The sequence below is a fragment of the Sciurus vulgaris genome, assembly GCF_902686455.1.
Source record: "Sciurus vulgaris genome assembly, chromosome: 1".
NCBI lineage: Eukaryota > Metazoa > Chordata > Mammalia > Rodentia > Sciuridae > Sciurus > Sciurus vulgaris.
Window position 1 is genome coordinate 86,439,028 of NC_136461.1, and position 21,458 is coordinate 86,460,485.

The window sequence follows — 21,458 nt, forward strand, 5'->3', positions numbered from 1 at the left end:
TACTCTCAGAGATCTCTTTGTTTTTATTTTTATTCAGTGCTGCTTTTCTTCAATTTACTCTCCTTCGGTTTATTCTTCATTCTGAACATGTTTACTTCCTCCAACTTCTTAATGAATCTCAGTTGTTCACAGGGCAAGACCCAACTGTTTAATGTCACATAAAAAGTGCTTCATGAATTTTCATCCAAAGTCCCAGAATGCTTTTCCATGTATTTGACCTCAACAGACCTGCCAATTCCTGAACTCTACCCATTTTTCAATTAGCATGTTTTATATATGGAAGGCATCAAACTTTTGGTCTATGCATTATTTACATTTTACACTTTGTCCAGGCTTTTACAAATTGTTTTAAACTACTCTTGGTAACTTCTGTTTTTCAAAATTATGCTTGACAAGTTTTCTGGTTTGCAATGCCAAGAATGAAGCAGTAATGGATTGTCTCTCCTTATAAAACTTGGATATGCTCAGACTTTTATACTTTTCTAGTAATATCTAGAAAAATATTTCTGTTTCATTTTTCATTGTTATTTATTTTGCTCTAAATCTTGTCTTTAAATAAATTTTATAATTTTTCAAATTTCTGTTACTGTGTTTTGCCATAGTTAATTCTAATTAATTCTATATGTAAATAGCTTCCACTCTTTCTGCCCATCTATTCATCTCATGACTTTCCTAATTTAAGAACTCTGGACAACCGCTTATTACTCAGCTGGTGAACATTTTCTGGCAATTTTTTATGAGAAGCATGATTTGCAAATTCCAACAAAGTTGATATTTTATGGTTATCTTAACACTTAAATGATACAGAACTCTTATGTCACAAACTTATTCCTTGAAAACTGTGATGACATTACTCCATTGACTCTAAATTGAATGTGGGGGGAGAAGTCTGACCTAGCTTCCTCTTGGTCTTAGGAAGTAACTAACTTTCTCTGATCTGGCGTTTGCAGGGTTTCACCAAGTATACTTTATGACAACCTGTAAAGCTCATCAGCTACCAACAAATATTTATTTCTGATCCCACAGTTTGGCTAGGTTCTATTATTTGTTGAGACTGCAAGTTGGATGCTGTCAGCTTCTGCTTCCCATCCTGGGCTTGAGGCTGAGGCAACAGTCCTGATCTAGAAAGGAGCTTCTCCTGGAGGAGTATATGACATCAGTGCCTCTGATGACTCTCTGAGTCTCTGACTTATGTGCTTCCTATCAATTCCATGCACATGTCACTGGTTAACCAGGGTAGGAAGGGTGTTTGCTCAAAGAAGGAAGTAGTTTAATAATTGGGAATAATACTATCCCTCAATATTAAGAGGATTCTTCATAATTGGTAGCCAAGAACTTCAGTGAGAAATATCTAATTTCTGATATGTATTTCAAATTTACCTTGTATCTGAATACTGTTGCTCTTCTTTAGAACATACAAGGACCCGTGTTAGGTTTCTGTGTTATGTTCTATATCTATTATCTTTTCTGAGATCACTTTATTCTCTTAAACCTGTCTTTATTGTAAGTGCTTTAAGTTTCTCCAGGGTGGATTTTCTTCCTTAAGATTTCTAGTATTGGTTCAAATCCTTCTGTGGCATTATTACTTTTCTTACTTTAGTTTCTATTTGTACAGTTATCTTCCCCTTCTCATTTTATGTTTTCTTTAATTTCCTTGGCTGGAAAGGAGATGTTATCTACAACAAATACAATTAAATTTCATATCATCAAACATTTTTTAAAGATGTCTTTTATCTTTCTTCTGTATCACAAAATCATCTTAAGGGAGTTAAGTTATTGTCCTGATTATTTATGCTTGAAACCAGATAGACTTAGCTCAGTGTCTTTTCCTGAAATGGAGGAGACAGGACTCAATGATGATATTCTAGAAAATTCTCCACACAGATTCTGAGTCGAGGAGTTGGGCAACATAGTTTTAAATCATCATTTTGATGATATACAGGTTGAGTGAATGTGAAAAGAAGACGGGGCCATGGGTATTTCCAGGAAGACAGGTTTATTTCTATACAATTTTATTTCTGTTTGTTTAATCACCAGAAAGACTATTGTTTCATGCAACCAAATTTCTACTTCAGGAGATGGTGCAGGTGTTGGAGGCAATTATTCTCTGTTTGTTTGTTGTTTGTTGGTTTTATTTTTGGTTTTGGAGGGAACATGTTGTCCAGTTTTAGAGTAGGCATTCAGTGTAGAAAAGGGCTCCTTTCTCTGGCATGAACCCATGTTGCTAAATCTGATCAGAGGAAAACTTCTTGCCCAAAGGATGTTTGGGGGAATATTGCCTATTTGCTAACTCTGTCTCCAAGTGACGTTGGTCCAAGGTGTTGAAATGTGCTTTCAGTGAAGTGAAATCCTTGCTCTCTTAGAAGTTCCTATAATTTCTCATGCTCATTCCTCAAAATTTTGGATTTAACAGTGGAACATCATAGAATTGTAACCACTCCCATATCATTGTACTTCTTTAATGTCAAAGAAATAATTTAACTGACTTTTGGGGGGATTTCCTCAAACTAGTTTTATTATTTTATACTGTATCTGGTAGAAATTCCTAACATTTTACTCTATCTAGTTCTTGCTCTTAGTTACACAGCTATTAAGATATTAATTCCTATTTCATTCTTAACTAATGTAGGAGACTAAGGACAATGAAAGCATAAATGGCTTCATCTCTACTTCCTAGAAATTTTTTGAACTCCCAAGGGAAATTAATAGATCTTTATGTTTCTGGAAACATCCTGAAGTCAGCAATACTGAGGATTTTATTTGGAATTCAAGAGCTTTTGAAGGAGGAAGCAGAAAAAAAATGGTTCTAAAGCTGTAGTGTGACCTATGAAAAGAGTTGGCTTCCTGGGTTCTTTGATGTGTGGAAACTTTATGGATCCTGCTGATGGAGGCACCTGCACACAGCTCACCTGTAGGACCTCAGAGGAAACAGGACCTAAGGTGAAGATGACTGGAAGTGTGCCAAGGACCCTATGTGTGAAGGTGTGGGAGTGATAGCCAAGATTTCCATGCTTAATTTAGGAGAGAAAAATAATCCGAACACTATCAAAAAGATCATGTGAGCCATAAAAGAAAGAACACACGCATTTATATTACCATGGAGGAATTTTTTTCCAAGGGACTTTGATCAATCTTAACATGTTAGTCAATCTAATGAGACAGCATAACCAGGACCTCCTTAATAGCCTAAGAAACCTGAATCATATTTTTAATTTTTAATTGTTTTAGTTATATAATTACTTATTTTTAAATAGTACAGTATTTCATAGGAAGAAGAGAGAATAGAGATACAGCTAAAGGGAAAGGAAGAGTCAGAGTGAGGAAAGAAAAGGGAAGGGAAGAGAAAGAAAGGCTTAGGGATATGTAGTCACGGTCCACTTGTCTCAATTTTCCCTTAGGTTTAAGAATTGCTCTGATTGGTATCTGTTTTTTTTTTTTTCTCCCTCTCTCTCTCCCCTTCTCTTTCTCATACATATGCTCCTTTTTTATCCTAATAGAGATATGTATTTTGCGTGATATTTTGAATAATTGGCTTCATTGTATACATTTACACATTTCACATATATAAAGTTTTAAAAAAAATCTTGACAATACATACTGGAAAACTTTCCACATTTTGATTACATGCTTCATTTTAACTTAAAAAGTAATAATAATAATTGGCAATTATTAAGAATGTCAAAGGTACCAGGTATTGTTCTAAGTACCTTACTATAACTTACTGAACTCTTGTAATATCCAATCTATGAAAGAGAAAATTGAGTTCCTGGGTATTTACGATATTTGCTGAGTTCAAAATTGCCCCAAACCCCAACCAGTCTACCTCCAGGTCTTATAAACAGCAGCACCACATCATAACATTCTGGATCTCATTGTAGGAATGTGGCACCATTGATTTAACAATTCACTGCTGATGTACAGTTAGACTTCTCATGATCTGATATAAGAAGATATGATCTGAGGAAGAGCTATAATGAAATTCCTAGTAACTTGAATGTTTAGTGGACATTGGAATATGATGGGCCATATTCCACAGATGACTGATTTTTTCACAAAACCAAATGTAATGAATGTTCAGATTGACTTAGTATTCAGAAAAATCATGATTTTTTTCTCATAAACTATGGTAATTAGCCATATGATGAACTCCCTATAATTAAGAGATAAATTGCTGGCATAAAAATAAAGCATGCTTGCATGCTATAATTACTCTGTAGCATATAGTTTATCAAACACGCACTCTGAACATAAGAGGTTATATAAGTACATAACTTCTGGAAGAAACCCTGTGCTTTTTCCACATGAAAGTGACAACAAGAAAATGACAGCTTGGTGTAATAATGCTAAAACTACTGGACATGTCTGCAGGCCAAACTTTAACACAGGCTCCCTATCTCCTCAGAGGGTCAGCTTTAAGAAATTAAATTTGCACTATACAAATATCAATTATTTGTATACTTGTCACTATACAAATATACAAATTATATTTATATAGTGGTATTTGTCCCTATACAAATATCAATTATTAAAATCAATTATTGGGAAGAATTTTGCATTTGTTTTTGCCAATGCGAATATAAGTAAAAAGCAATATATTTACTTCATTTATTCCTTATCACAAGAAGAGGCAGCTACCCTTCAGTGATGGTCTTGCTCTCATTCTGGCTAATAAGCATTAATGCTGTTTCAAGGGAGAGCCTGAGATATATCCCTAGCACCTCAAAATGTGATCTTCCCAGGTTTACATGTCTAAATAGTAAAAGACCAATCTAGGCCCTATGCAGGAAGAATTCTGCCTGGGAAAAGGAAAAACAAAAAAGAGCAGAGACAGTATGGTGAACAGATATTCCAGTGAGTAAGGGAAGAATGAATCAGATTCAAACCATCTTCAGTCCTCAACCACAAACAAAAACAAAGTACATGAATTTGATATGGACAACAAAAATAGTAATGAAATAAAGAGATTAACAAACATTGACTCTGGCAATTCAGAGTCTAAATACTTTTGCTTTTATCTTTTGATATTTTTAAATGCACTGTAAATAGAAATGAATTAACAAAATCAACGATAGGGATTTTTAATCATTTAATATAGAGAATGACAAATTAGTATATAAGAATATTTGCAATACTAGGAAACTACTAAAGAAACCTCATGCAAACAAATATGTTAAACAGCAGAAGTCTCTGATGATTACCCATGAATTTCAGAGGTATAGAAAGTAAAAAGACTCTAATTACTGCCCTGACCATTTTCTTCAAAATATGATTAATATCTTTTACTCAATTCTATTTTTTCCTATGTTTACTTTATTTATTAACTTAAGATCTATTTTTGTATATATTACTTAGTTTTAAAAATGTGTACTTATTTCTATAAGTATGAATCTTAAAATATTACACTATAAAATGCTTCTCTGTTGCTTATCAAGTGATGTGGACTTTGTGGATAAATTCAGTTTTATAACGGCAAAATGGGGAAAATTATTATCTCTTTGAAGAGATATGCTAGAGGTTGCCTTTATTCCTCTTCTCATATTTCATTGCTCTAAACGTGGTCACATTCACCTAACCAGAAGAGAAGCTGGAAAGCACAGACTGAAACTGGGCAGCCATGGATGTAGCAAAAATTGGGAGATTCAAAGACCAAAAGGAAGAAGGGGAGAGAATATCAGTAAACTTTTGACACTCTTAGCCTCTATAATAAGATCCAGTTTAACAACTGTTGTGAGGACTAAATATACTTGTGAAGCATAGCAGTGTTTTGTAGAATTTATAAAAACCATTAGCACAACACTTGATGCATACTAAGGATTATTAAATGGTATCTGATATTATTATTATTATTATTATTATGTACCTCTAGCCTCACCTAACACTTTAATTCCCTCAACAGTATTGAAGGTAAGTGATTATTTAGCTATTCTGGAATCCTCCTAGCAAAAAGAAGTAACCTCTCCTAAGTTAGTCATTCCATTTTCAGAAAGGATTTCCTCTTTCTGGTCATTGTTTATCTTCTTAAACTACATTCCTTTCATTCACCCTATTTGTGATCTCTGAGGTCCTACAGAACCAATCTCATCCATCTACCATCTTTCAGACACTCATGGGTAATGACTGCTTCTTTCATGAATTTTCTTTGTCTCTGTTTTTTGCTCCAAAAGACTCTCATTGTCCATGCTTTGAGTCCACTCAACACATTCACTCACTCATTTAATGCTTAGTTTTGAGGTGCTAATATTCTAATTTATTGGTCTCCACCTATGTTGCCAAGGGCACTTGCACAATATTCCATGTTATCCTGACCAGAGATGAGCACAACAACTCATCAGTTCCCTCAGTCAGGGTTTCATTTTCCGTGAGACTTAAATATCCTATGAATTATTTTGACAGCGGTGTCATGCTGTTGGCACATGCCGGTTTGGGTCCCACTGAGTCCTTTGCATTTGTGCACCTAACCTAAATGCACCCTACCCAACACATAAACTTCTTTTTAAATCCAAATACCAAACATTTTATTTATCTAGTTAATTGTTTCTTTTTACAGTTTCTCAAGAATTTTCATCCAATTATCACTCACAGATTCACACCATCTCCACTTCTGATTAGCACAAAATGTGAAAGTGAATTAGGCTTATTGAGGAGAAGCCACTAGTACCTCTCCAAGCAGTCAACTAGTTACAAAAGCACACAATTGCATCAACATTTAGGAAATATTATCCTATCTGGTTCACAAGAATCTCAAGAGCAGATTTTCTTAAAAATTTGGTTTCTATCTCACTGTCCCGCCTGGTGAGGCCTTGATCTGCTACTCAATGTTCTTCACAGTCTGGCTGCATTCAGCCCAGCCTGCCCTCAGTGCCTCCTTTCAGGAAAGCACAACTAGTGTTTCCTGCTGCCAGAACTTTGAGAATGAGATTCAACACATATTTATTAAGACCTGATTGTATGCGGGAATTGTACACAACACTTTCTCATAGACATCGAGTATGAAAGCTATGGAATACATTTTATGAAAAATGCATATATTCTCGAGTAAAAGTATCTTACTACTTTGTCTTTGTGTGAGACCAGTGCACAGCATTCCTTGTATAGACACTATGGCAAAGTAGTGAACAGATTCCATCTATAGGTACTCAGTTTTTAGCATGAGGGATACAGAGATACTTTAAATGCAATATGCATTTTTCTTGGATGATCTTTTCAGTGGCTAAATTCTTGATAAACACATTAGACTCTGAGGTTAAATAAATCAACAATAATTGTGCAGACACTTTCCAGATATATACACAGGAATAATTATGAATTTGCTATAGATAACAATCACATTTTAGAATTTAAATTGTGAATTACCTGTACAGATGGTACCTTTTCCAAAGGACTTTCTACTCGAGGAATGCTGATCATTGGCATCTGGGCCAGATTATCCATGTGTACGTGCTCATTTTCTGGTTGTCTTCCTTTGAAATTATTAACCACACACACAACCTAAAATTAAAAAAAACAATTATAGTTACGTAAAACTATATATCTTATGACTATTGCCCTTTTGAGCAGTTTACTAGACTCAAATATAGTAAAAAAAAAATTAAAATAACTTAAATATTACATGCAAAAAACTTTACACCCAGATTTATCTCATACAAATTTTAATAGCTACTCTGATGCAGATAGGTTTGAGAAAATTCTCCAATTAATATGTAGCTCAATTAAAAATAATAATTTATTTTTCCAAATTTTTCACTAAAGTATACTTAATGTTCAAATCAATCCAAAAATAACACTATAACCTTATAAAAATTCATAGCAAGCTAACCTTTCCCTAATGTGGCTAACCTACAACTTAATTTAAATGCTAATTATTTTCCATTGCTTCAAGATTACTGCATTCATAATAAACCTTCTACAATTGGCACTCTCTAATTTAGTAATGTCCTTTTAATTAACCTCATTTATTGTCTAGTATTTTGTTGCATATATACTTGGCATTTCAACAATAGCTTACCAGAGCTACTACTGAAATAGAAGACCCTTTACATAAAGGAAATTGACCCTGGTTTCAATTGAATAGATTCCTGAGGTAAAGGAATTAAAAGAACTTAAACATTACATGAACTAAACCACAGATTCTAATATTTTTATATGCTTAAAAATAAAGTTCTGGCACTATTAAAAATACACATTCCTAAACCTGCCCCTAAAATTTCTGAAGTAAAAAGTAGGTGAAGAATGAGGCCTAGGAGCTGGCACTTCTGAACCCATTCCAGAATTTCTGGATGCAAGTGGATCATACTTAACAAGTAGTAAATTAAACAATGCAGAAAAATACTTGCTATTGTTCATTTACAATAACTAGTGAGTAATATACTGGGTTCTGTTTTTCTGAATCTTATAGTATACTATAAATCAAAATATAGGTCTTATAGGTATTTTTTAAAATAATGCTTTATAATAAAACATTAACATTGCATATTTTCACAAATGCTCCATCAGAAGATCTTTATTTTAGCACAATTTATTACTGAATATTTTCAAAGGCCAACTACATCTTGGTTACTCTCAATTTTTAAATACATTTTGCAAATCTATAAAGATCAACATATACTAAGAGAGTTTCTGTCAGGAAAAAAAAATGTTTCTTTGTGAATTCTCACTTACCTCTTATCCTTCTACTTCCTAGAAGAATTACAGGATAGAAACCTGATAATTGGATACCTGATCAAATTCTGATAATTTGATACCTCAGTTTTACCAATGCCACCAAGATCTTTAATGTAATGGATGGTAAGGGCTTGGAGATGGGAACTTCATAAATCTACTGTCAAATGATGTTTCCAGCTTCATGACCTCACAAAAGACCCATAGATACTGACTGCCCAAGAGACAGAGTCAGCAACTTTTATCTGGAAAAGGCAGATGATAAATATCTTTGGCTTTGTAGGATACAGACAGATTCTGTGGAAACTACTCAGTTTTGCCACTCTGGTGCAAAAGTAGCCATTGACAGTTCATAAACAGGGTGTTAATGTTCCAAAACACTATCTTTAAAAAAAAAAAATAGGCAGTAGGACCAATTTGGTCTATAACATAATTTGCTGATTGATCACTGCTCTAGAATACAAAGGATAATCAAGAATTTTAGCTAATAATTGCAACAAAACAAACTAGCAGTTTCATATCCATTCCATGAAATACTCATACAGGGACATACACATTTTCCATTCTACTAGTGTTATAAATTATTAGAAAACAGGGAAGATGGAAAAAATTGCAGATAAATCTCCTGATTAAAAATTTGGTGAAACTAAATAACTATATACATACCCATATGAAACTCATGAGATGAAATTCATCTAGAGTTAATGTGGGCTTCTGAAATTAGTATAATTGTTTGTGATATTATTCAGTTTTTAAAAAACTCAATGAAAGGATCTACCATTTATCCCTGCTTTAATTAAAAGACAGGTTAATACCACCCCACCGAAGCAGCTGAGAATTCATATGTGAAATGCATAAGCACACAACGCATATTAGATACTTATTAATTGGAATCTATTAGCATAATAATTATTCCTCTTTACTCTTGTTATTTAAATTTTAAGGAAGGAAATTACCAAATCTTCTTTAGAGTCATATTGAAATATTTGAGAAATTTTGTCTGCTAACATTCACAAGTCTTAATTCACTGTTCATAATAAAAATAACATAAAACAAGAGACCTGGCTTTTGACCCAGAATTCAAAACTGATAACTGACATTTTTAGATTTCTGGGTTCATTTTCTCAATTAGAAAGTGATCACCAAATTAATTCTAATTCTTTGTTTGGCAAAGGTATGACAAATTGAACAAATATTCAAAACTCAGTTCAATTTTTACCCCTCTTCTGACCCACCCCTAGACCTTCTCAGGAGAGGCAACATCCCCTACACATCCACTCCCACCCAGTGAAGCTGTAGGAGGCTTAAAATTTAGTTTTGTCTTTTATACTTCCTATACTCTACCACTTATTGAAAGTGATTTTGTTTTTCTGAATTTTATAGTCTATTACCAACTCTAAAGTCTAAGCGACCATCACCTCTTGTGGCTTCCTCCACAGTTTTCTGAATTATCCCCCAAAATCCAGTGTTGGTCATCTTCTATTTTGTATAATTGATATGAGAATGGTGATTTCAAATGCAAATTGAATTATATCATCCCCTTAGAACCATATTGTCTTAGTTTCCCATTTATCCTAAAATGTCAACGTTGTCTGACCCACTTTGAAACTTTCTTCTCTCAGTTTTCCAAACACCTTTTGCTCCTTTTTACTTACTTCTATTTGAAATACTCCTCAGTTCCATCATCTTTGAATTCCATTTCCAACTCAGTCATGGTTTATCCCTTCAGTATCCCTAACTCTCTGAAGTTCTTCCTGAGTCCCTGACTAGGACAACTTATTTTGTTTTGGTGTGTTTGTTGTTTTGCTTTGTGTTCACATGGAACCATGATTCTTTTCTATCACAGCATCTACATCAGTATGAAATTGTATATTAGTTAGAGTAGAACTTTTTGTTTTTGTTTTTGGTACTGGGAAATGAACTCAGGGGCACCACTAAGCCACATCCCCAGTCCTTTTTGTATTATATTTAAAGACAAGGTCTCACTGAGTTGCTTAAGGCCTCGCTAAATGACTGAGGCTAGCTTTGAACTAGTGATCCTCCTGCCTCAGCCTTCCAAGCCGCGCTGGCATTATAGGCATGCACCCCCATGCCTGGCTATAGTACTTGATTGATGTGAGTCTCTTCCAAGACTATGCTCCACAAATCAGAAATGCTGATTTTACTTGTCACTGTCATCCTACTGCTACAGTGAAAGAAAAGATTAAAGCATGAGCCACGTTCAGGCCGAATATTCTCAAATTTTCTGATGGGTGTATATAATTTAATTTTCCTGGAAACATTCTATTTTTGTATTAGTGACTTCCACATGTATAAGTTCACCTTCTCCTACAAAGATGTCACTCTACACATATATTTTTGCTTTCTTCATCCAGTAGTGATAATAAATTAAACTGAATCATTTGTGTTCATTTTTTGTCTTCCATGGCAACAAGACATCATTACTGCATGGGATGAAGTTCCTGGGCTTTGGGATCAAATAGGCTTCAATATTAAATTCTGGACACTTTCATGTTCTAACTCTTTGAACATGTCTAAGATATGTAATATAACAAAGGCTTTTTTTATTCCTTAATCTGCAAAATGAGGACAATAGCCACATCTCAATGAGAACTAATGTAGCAAAGATCATATAAATACTATTTCTATTATTATATAAAATAATATGACATACTATTGTTGTGCTCAATAAACCTGAACTATTCTTACATTGTAATATATATCATTTTTGGAAGTGTTTTGAATTATAGGTTTTCATAAAATAATATTAATCAATTGACAACTAGTGTTCAACTAGAATTTTCTTTATATGTTGCTGAATAGGGGAATTCTAGCCCTGAGCAAAACGCACATAGGATGAGGACAAATTCAGAATACGACATAATTCCTTGTAAGAGGTAAGAGGACATACTGAGAGTATGGCAAAAACAAGAAGACATAGGAAAGCCAAGTAATCAGGAATATTGCCTAGAGAAATTGGGACTTGTGACTTGCCTGAGCCAAATCTCAGGCATGTAAAGGACTTGAATATAGCTGTCCAAGATAAGGACCATGACATTCAGTGCTTGGTCTGTTATGAGGCACTGGGCTGCATTTGCAACTGTAGGATTTCACTTGACCTTTAAAAGAGCCCCAAGAAGCAAATAAAACAGTTTCTTATTCATTCATCCATCTATCACCTGTTTCCTGAGCACCTCCTGGGTACCCAACCCTGTTCTAGCCATGGAGGATATGCAATGAACAAAGCAAACAGACTTCTCTCCATGGGGAGCTTACATTCTCCTGTGACTGGTAGCAAAACAAAAACAAAAATGTTAGATGTGATATAAGAGTTGGAGTGTTTTATGGGGGAAAAAAATCATTTTGCTCAAGGGTAATGAGTAGAATCCCCATGTTTAGCAACATACAAAGAAAATACTAGTTGAACAATAATTGTCGATTGATTAATATTATTCAGAGTAGAAGAGCTGTGGTAAACATGGCTCAGGGAAGTCCTCACTGTTTTAGGGGTCACAAGAGACTCAATGACTTGTGCAAGGTCAAACATCCAGCAAGTGGCAAAGGCAGAGCTCAGACACAGGTTTTTCTGACTTACAACTCCTCGTTTTGCCCATGAAGGCAAATACGCAGGATGGATAAAGCTTGTTTATGAGAAGGAAGGAAGCTGATTGGATTCAAGGTGCAGGCTTTCTGTACTCAGTAAAGAGGACAATAAATTTCACTAGGAAGAGAGTAGGTGATGGAAGTGTGGAAGTAGGTGATGGAAGTTTTGTTTTTGTTTTATTATTAGCAGTGAATTGTTATAAGTGCACAGAAATTGAATGGGGGTGGTATTGCTGAGAAAGCCTGAAGGCAGGAGGCAGCCAGGAACCTACAGATTAAACAGAGGTGAGAAGCAATAATCTCTAGATTGAGAGGTTCTGTTTAAAGCAGTAAAGGTGTAAGACATGGAAGAAATACCATTTGTAGTGGAAAGGAACTTGGACTATGTGAATCACTGGTTGTGTGGGATGAATCAGGAGAATGAGTCAAAGGCAAATGCTAGATATGGAGTCTGGGTGATTGGTGGGGGCAGGGGCGTGCTTTAACCAAGACTCAGAGTCTTGGAGCAGGTTAATGTTAATTTTGTTTTGGAATCATTTTAGAATCCTGCATACACTGCAAGATAATTGGAAACTCCCCAGGATTTTGCAAGTGAGAGCTGGAGTCATTGCTCAAAATAAATGTTCTACTGAGTTGCCCAAATGAGAAATCCAGGAATCATCACAGATTGCTCCCTCTCCCTTGGTCATATCGACTCCAGTGTTTCCTCAGGCTCCAAAACATTCCACCTCCCCAAACCTTCCTGGAGATGCTCCCTTCTCTGTCCCATTGAGGTCCAACCTTTGCATAAAGGTCTGGTTCTGCATAAACTGTCTCCTCTATCCTCACCTGGAATTTTATTTTCCAGTAAATATATTTTCAAAGCACAAACTTTATCACAAAGTGAAAGGGATGGAGAGGAGACAAACTATCATGAATGGAACTTATGTCAGTCATTCATGTAGTCATTCACTGAACCTACACTATCTCATTTAATCTTTGTAAATCCAAAGAGTGATCTTTAGGGAGGCTGTAATTGACCTCATTTAAAGAAGGAGACACTAAGGCCCAGAAAGACTTAAGTAAATTACTTTAGGATACACATTGAGTTCATGAAGAAGCTGGTTTCAATCATGCTGTGTATTTGTTTCAACTCAATTAAAGTTTGACAGTAGATCCCATTTTAAAACAAAAGCCCACATTATTCTCATAACATACAAGGCCATTTAGAATATGCTGTCTGTGATCTATTCCAACCTGCCTCTTCTCACATGTGCTGGAGGACTGGTACCATTCGAGAAGGTCACACTCTTTCATGAACAAGCTGCATCTTGTGTCAGGCTCCATGCAGCCAGTATTCTGAAGCAGTTCAATATTGCCTTTGTGCACTATGCTCTTTGACCCTCATTTCAAAACTTTTCAAGATGAAATACATCTTCTCTTTCTGATTTGTGTCTCATCCCCAGACTTTATCTCCTGAGTACTGTTGCTTATATTATTACCTTTTACCCTCTGCAAAATTCTTGGTCTATTTATTCTTTTCTTTTTTAACCTATTTATTTAAGTACACAGATGATTTCTTTTGTGGATATTTGTTTCCTGCCTCAAGAACAATGCCTGGATTAGAATAGGGACTCAGTAAATGTTTATTTTATGATGGAGGACAGGGAGAAGATGTTTCAGGGAATAATAGGACTGTTATTGTCTTTCCCCTAAACCAGACTGTAACTCCCATTGGAGAGAGGCTATGTTTATCTGAACTTCCTTGCGTTTCCAGTTCTTGGTGCAGTGGTTGGTACCTCTAGGCACTCACACTCACAAACTAATGTGAATAAACATAAATGCATGCTTAGTTATTATATGGTTAAAGCATTGATTTTGCATGACCTTTTCACGAAGTCCTTTTCTTGGGCATGTGGGAATGCTCCATGTGCAATCTTGGAATGTTCTGAGTATGTACAAGGGAAAGTCATGAACACAAGAAGGATCCACTGTAGAGCTCATCACTTACCACATTTTCTCAGCCTAAGAAGTGGCTGGGAGGCACTAGGATTCTGTTTTTGACTTTGTAAGGTGTTAGGAAGTTCACTAGAACATAAAGGGAAGATGGCAGCAATCACAGGAAGGTCAACAAGAAGGCTGATGAGATGCTGGAGATCTTCCGACCTGGGGGGCTGCAGCGCTGCAGTCACATCTGAAATTTTGTCTGCTGGTGTGCTCTTTGCCTCACCTGGGAATACTTTCTTAGATTTACTTAAGGCATTCTTGTTTGGTTTGTTTCTGTAAAATATTAGCCAGTTTCAAATGCAGTGAATGAAAGCTAGGAAAAGGTTTTGGTTTAACAGTGGCTCCTTTCCAGGAGGCCACAGGATGTCTCTAAGAGTGAGAGAGATGTGTCAAATTTATAAGTTCAGTCTAAGGCTATTTCTGTACTTGGATAAAATTTGACCCACAATGGCCTCTGGATATAGTGAACTGTAACCTAGCTTGATGTGTAAACAATTCATAATATAATCTATAGAACTGTACCAAGGAATGGAATCTAGCCATTCACAGTAGCTAAACCTCCAGCCAATCAGAGGCTGAACACTGCCAAAGCACGACCAAGGCCATTTGCACTTCCTGTTCTCTGGCTATGAATATATCCTGTACCTGTGGAAGGTTGCGGCATTCTGAACCAATTTTGGTCTAGAATGCTATCCATTTTTAAACGATTTTTTTATTTGTTCTAATTTGTTGCACATGGTAGTTAAAAGCATTTATACATTTTGATAGAGCAAACATAAAAGGAGTGAAATCTCTCATTTTTTTGCTTATACATATTGCAGGATCACATCGGTCATGCAGTCATATATGTACATGAGGTAATAATGTCTGTTTCACTCTACTATCATTCCTACCCCCATACTTTTTCCCCTCCCTTCATTCTCCTCTACCTAATATAAAGTAACTCTATTCTTCCCTATCCCCCTTTCCCTTATTGTGAATTAGCATCCACATATCAGAGAAAACATCCGGCCTTTATATATATGTGTGTATGTGTGTATGTGTGTGTGTGTGTGTGTGTGTGTGTGTATTTATATATATAAATATATTTATATATATTTATTTATCCATTCATCTCTTGAAGGGCATCTAGATTGGTTCCATAGTTCAGCTATTGTGAATTGGACTGCTATAAATATTGATGTGGCTATGTCCATTTTCAAATTTTTTTTTCCCTCAAATAAGCTTGGTTAAATTTAACTCAGACTCTTTTTCTTAACAGAGGGTGGGCCTAAGACTCCTAGTGACCTTGAGAATCAGAGAAAGTGATATCATCAAAACACACACACACACACACACACGATGTAGAATAGAGAAGTCGTTACCACTTTACCAACAAGAGATTCCAGAGGAAATAACCTACTACAGATACAGGTGCATAAGTTATGCTCGAACATTTGTTAACTGGAAAGGTTCGAATACATTTTTGCTTACTTACTGGTTATTAAATAGTGGAAGGAGACTGAGGAAGGACAGGTTAGAGTGAGAAGCAATTCAAATGCAATCAAAATGGAAATGAAGTATTTCTTATAAGTTATAATGTGTCTGTGCAAAAATATGCTTTGATTTATAGTCTCTACAATTTGTCATCTAGGTGAAAGTGATATACTTCATTTATAATGGATTGATATACTCTAATATTGGATTAAAATACACTTACAACCACCAGAACTTATAGAAATATTTCAACTTTACTTTAAAACAGGAGTAGGGATGGCAGGCTCACTTCATGAGAATTCGCTGTATATGCACTGCCCTAAGTGGTGAAATATGACTTGAGGTGGCACATCCTTGGAGGCTCTCCATGAAGTTTTAGTTATCAAAATGAAATGGTCCATCTCACAAGCAGGCACTGTCAGAACTCCTGTGACCTGGGGGCTCTGGAGAGCACTGGGCAAGGCACCAAACTACACTGGCACTGTTCAGATACTCCAGACATAAACTGCCCTGAGAAAATTGTTTAAATATTCATACAGTCCAGTTTTAAAAGCTATCCAGGGAGGACTGGTTTTAGAGCCCTGATCTATTTTATCTGAAAATATTTTATTCACCTTTAAGAGTAGAATTTATATTTTCATCCTCCAACCCGACCCTAAGCAGAACAAATAAGAGAGAAAAAAATAAATAAATGATTTAAAATATAAGTATTATCATTTGATATGCCACATTTATATAAACACAGTGATTCCCTGTTGTATTTTCTTATAGGCAGTAATGCATGTTAATTAAAAACCCAATAGTATCTATATAAATTTGTACTTACCAGAAATACTGCTATAGATATTCCAACCAGAAAGCCTGCTATCACATCTGACCAATGATTTCGATATTCTGCTACTCTGTTGAGTCCAGTAAGAAAAGCCAAACACATTAATCCCAAGCATAGAACTGGCTTAGCAAGTCTGGTGCCTTTGGCTTTGATTGTGTTGGTAATGTACATCTGAAAGAGCAAATTAAAAAAAAACATGACTTTCCATAAAGATATCTCCTTTATTTACATGCAGAGCATACTGCATGTATGTACACATAAATATTATAGATATGTATATACCTATATGGCTCAAATCAATATAGTTTATTAATTTTTGACAGAAGTGTCCTAAAAGCAGAATTTAAGAGTAGAAACTATTTAATTTTAATTACTTTTTGTGACCATTTCGTAGTATTGGCCAATTTTTTTGTAACATTATTAATCATCTAGGAACAATGAGCACAAATATTCCAGACTTTAAAAGAAATTGTTAACATACCTTTTCTTGTATTATCTGAATTTTTCATTTTAGATTAATCTTAACAATATTGTTAGAAGGGGGAAATTGTTAATGTTTTTAATGTTTTCTTTGTTATATGCCATAATGAAAGAATGCATACTTGATAAAATCAGAACTGTGAATATTGCTAGAAAAAAATAAATGGAGCAATTTCCAACAAATAGATGTTACTTTGAACAAGGAATTTAAGATTTAATACAGTGTCAAGGTCTGTTTTTATGTTGTTATACAAAATGGTGAAATTACTTTCTTTAAAATTATCAGCAAAAATTAGGACAACAATAACAAAAAATATGCTGGAAGTGTGTCAAATAATTAATACTTACATTTTTGGCATTTTTTCAAACTCTGATGAAGAATATACAGTGTTAATTGATTGCACTGAATGAAATATATTCAAGCTGTATGCCACTATACTCAAGAATCATTTGTTCCTATTACTAATCAGACTTCTCTAGAGCTCAACTGATCATAATTTAAATCATGTATTGCTCCATAAGCAAATCCGCTGACTACAAGTGGAATATGTCAATTATTATTATAGTCAATAGGAACATAATTATAAAAGACATGGCTTTACCAGAACAATCAAATTTTATGGTACTAATTTTCAGTAAGTATTCAGTAATGATAATATACCCAGAAAAATACTTAGAAATATATATAATCACTTGAACACTACCCTGAGTTGAATAAAAAATACATTTGCCCAAATGAGTAAACCAAAATGTTTAAGTTTTTAGTTCATAGCAAGCATTTTAGAATACTATGAACTTTTGTAATTATATTTTAATATTTTGCCCCACTCTGGCAAAGTGTGCAGCCCTGTTAGCTGCCAGAAGAGGCAGTATGAATATTTAAAGAGTCCAAATGATGCAAGCTTGTCTCTAGACAAGTCCTAACCCTTTGTGATCTATCACAGTTTCTGATATGTTGAAGGGGGTGGAATTAAAAAAAATAATAAAAAAAAAAAACCCATAAAAACAAAAACAACCCAAAAGAGTCTCCATGTTGGCCTGTGACCTTCAAGCTAGTTCTGTGTATTCCAAGTCAGAGCTCAGTGGAAGTTAATAATTTCAGTAAGGGAGATCAGCATATAAGAGAGGGAAATAGGAAGAGATGAGAAAGAGAAAAAGATGTTTTTGCCATTCTGAATGTATTCAAGAGCTCTGCCTACATGAATACCAAGGCAGTGATATCATGCCACTTCAGGTTTCCAAAGATGCTGCTAATGTAGTTATTCCTTGGAGGTCTCCTCTGTATGAAAGGGGCGTGGAATCTAGACTGCTCGTAAGATTTCCTTCAAAACAGTTAGAAGACTGATCAATTGTTCCCAGCCTTTGTCCTTCACATCTGTCAGAACTCTAAAGATAGCTTGCCCTTCTTAAGACAAAACAAATGTGGTACAATGGAATAATATTAACACCAGTAATATTAGTTATAGTCATCAGTTAATGAGTGATCACTATTTGGGGCAAAATTCTAAACATTTTACATTATCTCATTAAATTCTTAAAAAAAAAAAAACAAACCTGAAAATCAGTTACCCTTGTTACCTTATTTTAAAGATGAAAAAAGAGAACCAAAGTAAAGCTTTTTATGAAGACTATACAGCTTGACTATTGGGGTGGCACTGTTGAGAAAGAAGATAAATAAATGGAAATTAGGAGGAAAACACTTAGGTACTTCTTAATTTTAAGCACCGAAATATTTCTTACTTTTCCTTTCTTCTTGATTTCTTGTTGAGAGAAATTGGTTTTAGACCAAAACTGAATATCAGTAAATGTAAGAGAGTTGGAATTACAGACAGGAGAAACAAGGAGTTTCTTATTTCACAGGAGTGAGATTACATCTATACTCTGCCCTTAGGGAGAAGAGGGAAAGTAGGGTAAGTGTGGTTCATGTCCAAAACCTCCTACAGAATCTATATGAGTTTGGTCAAAGCTTGCTTTGCCTAATCCCCAAAGGCCATCTCAGTCACAGCCCAGCCCTTACCTGTTCATTGTGGAGACTCATAGTAACCTGTGGGCTTGGACTATAATGCACTGAGGTTTCTTTTGAATGCTACTTCTTAAACTGCCTTATGACTCAAGCAAGGCTTATTAAATGGAGTCCAAAGACACCATCTGGCCACTTCGCAAACTAATGAAAAACTTTTTATATCAGAAAAAGTCTGGAATTCGATGTTTCTTCTATCAGAGTCCCATTTAATGTCCAGATGCAGAGTGAAGACTAGAAGGTGACTGAATTTCCAGGGTTATGAGGATTTCAAGAGTTACAGATTTTTATTAGTGCATTTTAATTATACAGAGTAATGGTTTTCATTGTGTATAATAATTATGAAATCAGCCTAGGTGCCTGTCAACAGAAGAATGGATAAAGAGAAATTTAACTTTAAGGCAGATCATAGAAGTCATTTATAATGCACAGATTTTTCGGGAACATAATCAGCTAGCATGGATACAACAAAAGAAAAATTAGAGTTTTCACTTGTACTTGACAACTCTGAAGTACTTTATGAATCCAAGTGCCTTTTAACCAGGCTAATTGTGTTATCCTTACAGAAAGTCTATTATTTCTAATTTACAGAAGAGGAAATCATGACATAATAACCTATTAAGTGAGTTGGATACAGGACAGAAAATTCTTATTTATGCTTTCTTGGTTTTTTAATTCACTTACAAAACCCTCTTGGTTAGCCAGATGTCAAAATGTAGCTAAAACAAACACAAACAGGAAGATAATATGATTTGAGCGGGATAGTATTCATTTAGTCCTCAAGGGTCAGTGAAAGCTCACTACCCTACAGGCCAACTCATTAAGCCATATGAGCAGCTCTTGGGCACCTGTTCCATAAATAACTATTAGAAATAAGGTGAAGAAGGACAAAGCTGATCATCTGATGCTTGCTAATAACCTGGTGCATATTTTTGCACACTTTTCTCTTTGCTTATGCAAATATATGATAATTAACATACTTACCAAAGGGTTTTGGGTACTTGTTTACTTTGACTGAAATATAATCATTATGCCTAAATTATTCTATCATGTGAGTTAACTCATTTGTTATAATAAAGATCCATATTTTGAGTAAAATGAGAATCTATTATGCTAGTTATGAAATAGTACTATTATTAAAAACTTTTTAAAAACCACAAATGTTTGTTAAGCCTCTCCTGTGCATTAGTGTTGAGTTTCTTCAAGGAGAAGGCAGCTAAGGCTTGATTCTGAAGAATGAATACTGCAGCTCCAGGTAAAGGGAAAGCAGGCTGGGGAAGCCAACCTAGACACAGGAGACAACAGAGGAAATCCTGCAGTGTGCTCTCAAAGCACCCTGTCTGTCCTCTCTTGGAACACTTCCAATCATCTGTGGTTATTATTTATTTTAGTTGTTTTCTTCATTACAATGAGAACACAGAAACCAAGTCTGAGTCCTTCACTGTATGCCCTGTGTTTTGCACGGTGCCTGACCCATAGTAAACGCTAGATAAAGATTAGACTTACTAAACCAAAGCTTGAATTAAGGGAAATGCAAAGATACAAGAAAGGGAGTATAGACTCCTTTCTTTGTAACATTTGTTACTATCTGAAATCATGTTTTCCATTTGCATGTACCTGTGTTTAATTGTTCCCTCCACTAGACTAGCCGATTAGAACAAAACTTCTATCCATTCACTACTCTCTCTGATACAGATCTTGTACACAGTAGCCATTCAAAAATTATTAAATGAATAAAGCATGAATGGCATGGTTGGGTGAAAGTAAATTTTGAACTCTTATTATCTGAAAGTACTTATGGCTTTGGAAATTATCTTGTATATTTATATTTTTACTTGATGTTACGGTTTGGATATGAGGTTCATCCCAAATCTCCTGTGTTAATGTAGGAATATTCAGAGATGGAATAAGATTATGACCTATCAGGACCTATCAGTCCATCTTAGTTTGAGTGGACTGACTGGGTAGTAACTCGTAGGGAAGTGGGGCATGGCTGAAAGAGGTGGGTCACTAGGGGTGTGCCCTGGAAAGGTTCATCTTCCCTGTGACTCCTTCTGCCTTCTCTCTCTGCTTCCTGGCCACCATGAATGGAGAAGCTTCCCTCTGCCAGGCCCTTCCATCATGATGTTCTGACTCACTCTGGGCCCAGAGCAATGGAGCTGGCTACTATTGGACTAAATCTCTACAACCAAAGCCAAAATAAGCTTTTCCTCCTCTAAGTTTTTATTGTCAGGTCTTTCGGTCACAACAACAAAAAGTTGACTAACACACTAGCTTCTTCTTCTTTTGTCTTATATTGCCAGGAGCAATGCCTGCTTCAGGGTAGGCACTGGTGCTAGGAAGAATGTCAGCCTCCTAAAGATGTCCATGCACTCTTCCTAGGAACCTAATTTAGGTTCCTTG

At 35.2% G+C, this 21,458-nt stretch overlaps 1 protein-coding gene across 7 annotated transcripts in view; it reads right to left on the reverse strand.

The window, feature by feature from the left end:
* PLPPR5 (phospholipid phosphatase related 5) overlaps nt 1-21,458 on the reverse strand; it is a gene marked incomplete at its 3' end in the record, with an annotated part of 289,985 nt that overhangs the window by 13,277 nt on the left and 255,250 nt on the right. For all 7 annotated transcript variants that reach the window (XM_079117716.1, XM_079117714.1, XM_079117718.1 and 4 more), the window contains 2 exons: nt 16,550-16,726; nt 7,354-7,488 (listed from right to left, as the gene is read on the reverse strand). In XM_079117716.1, coding sequence (XP_078973842.1) covers nt 7,354-7,488; nt 16,550-16,726 — 312 coding nt within the window. The remainder of the gene's footprint in view (nt 1-7,353; nt 7,489-16,549; nt 16,727-21,458) is intronic.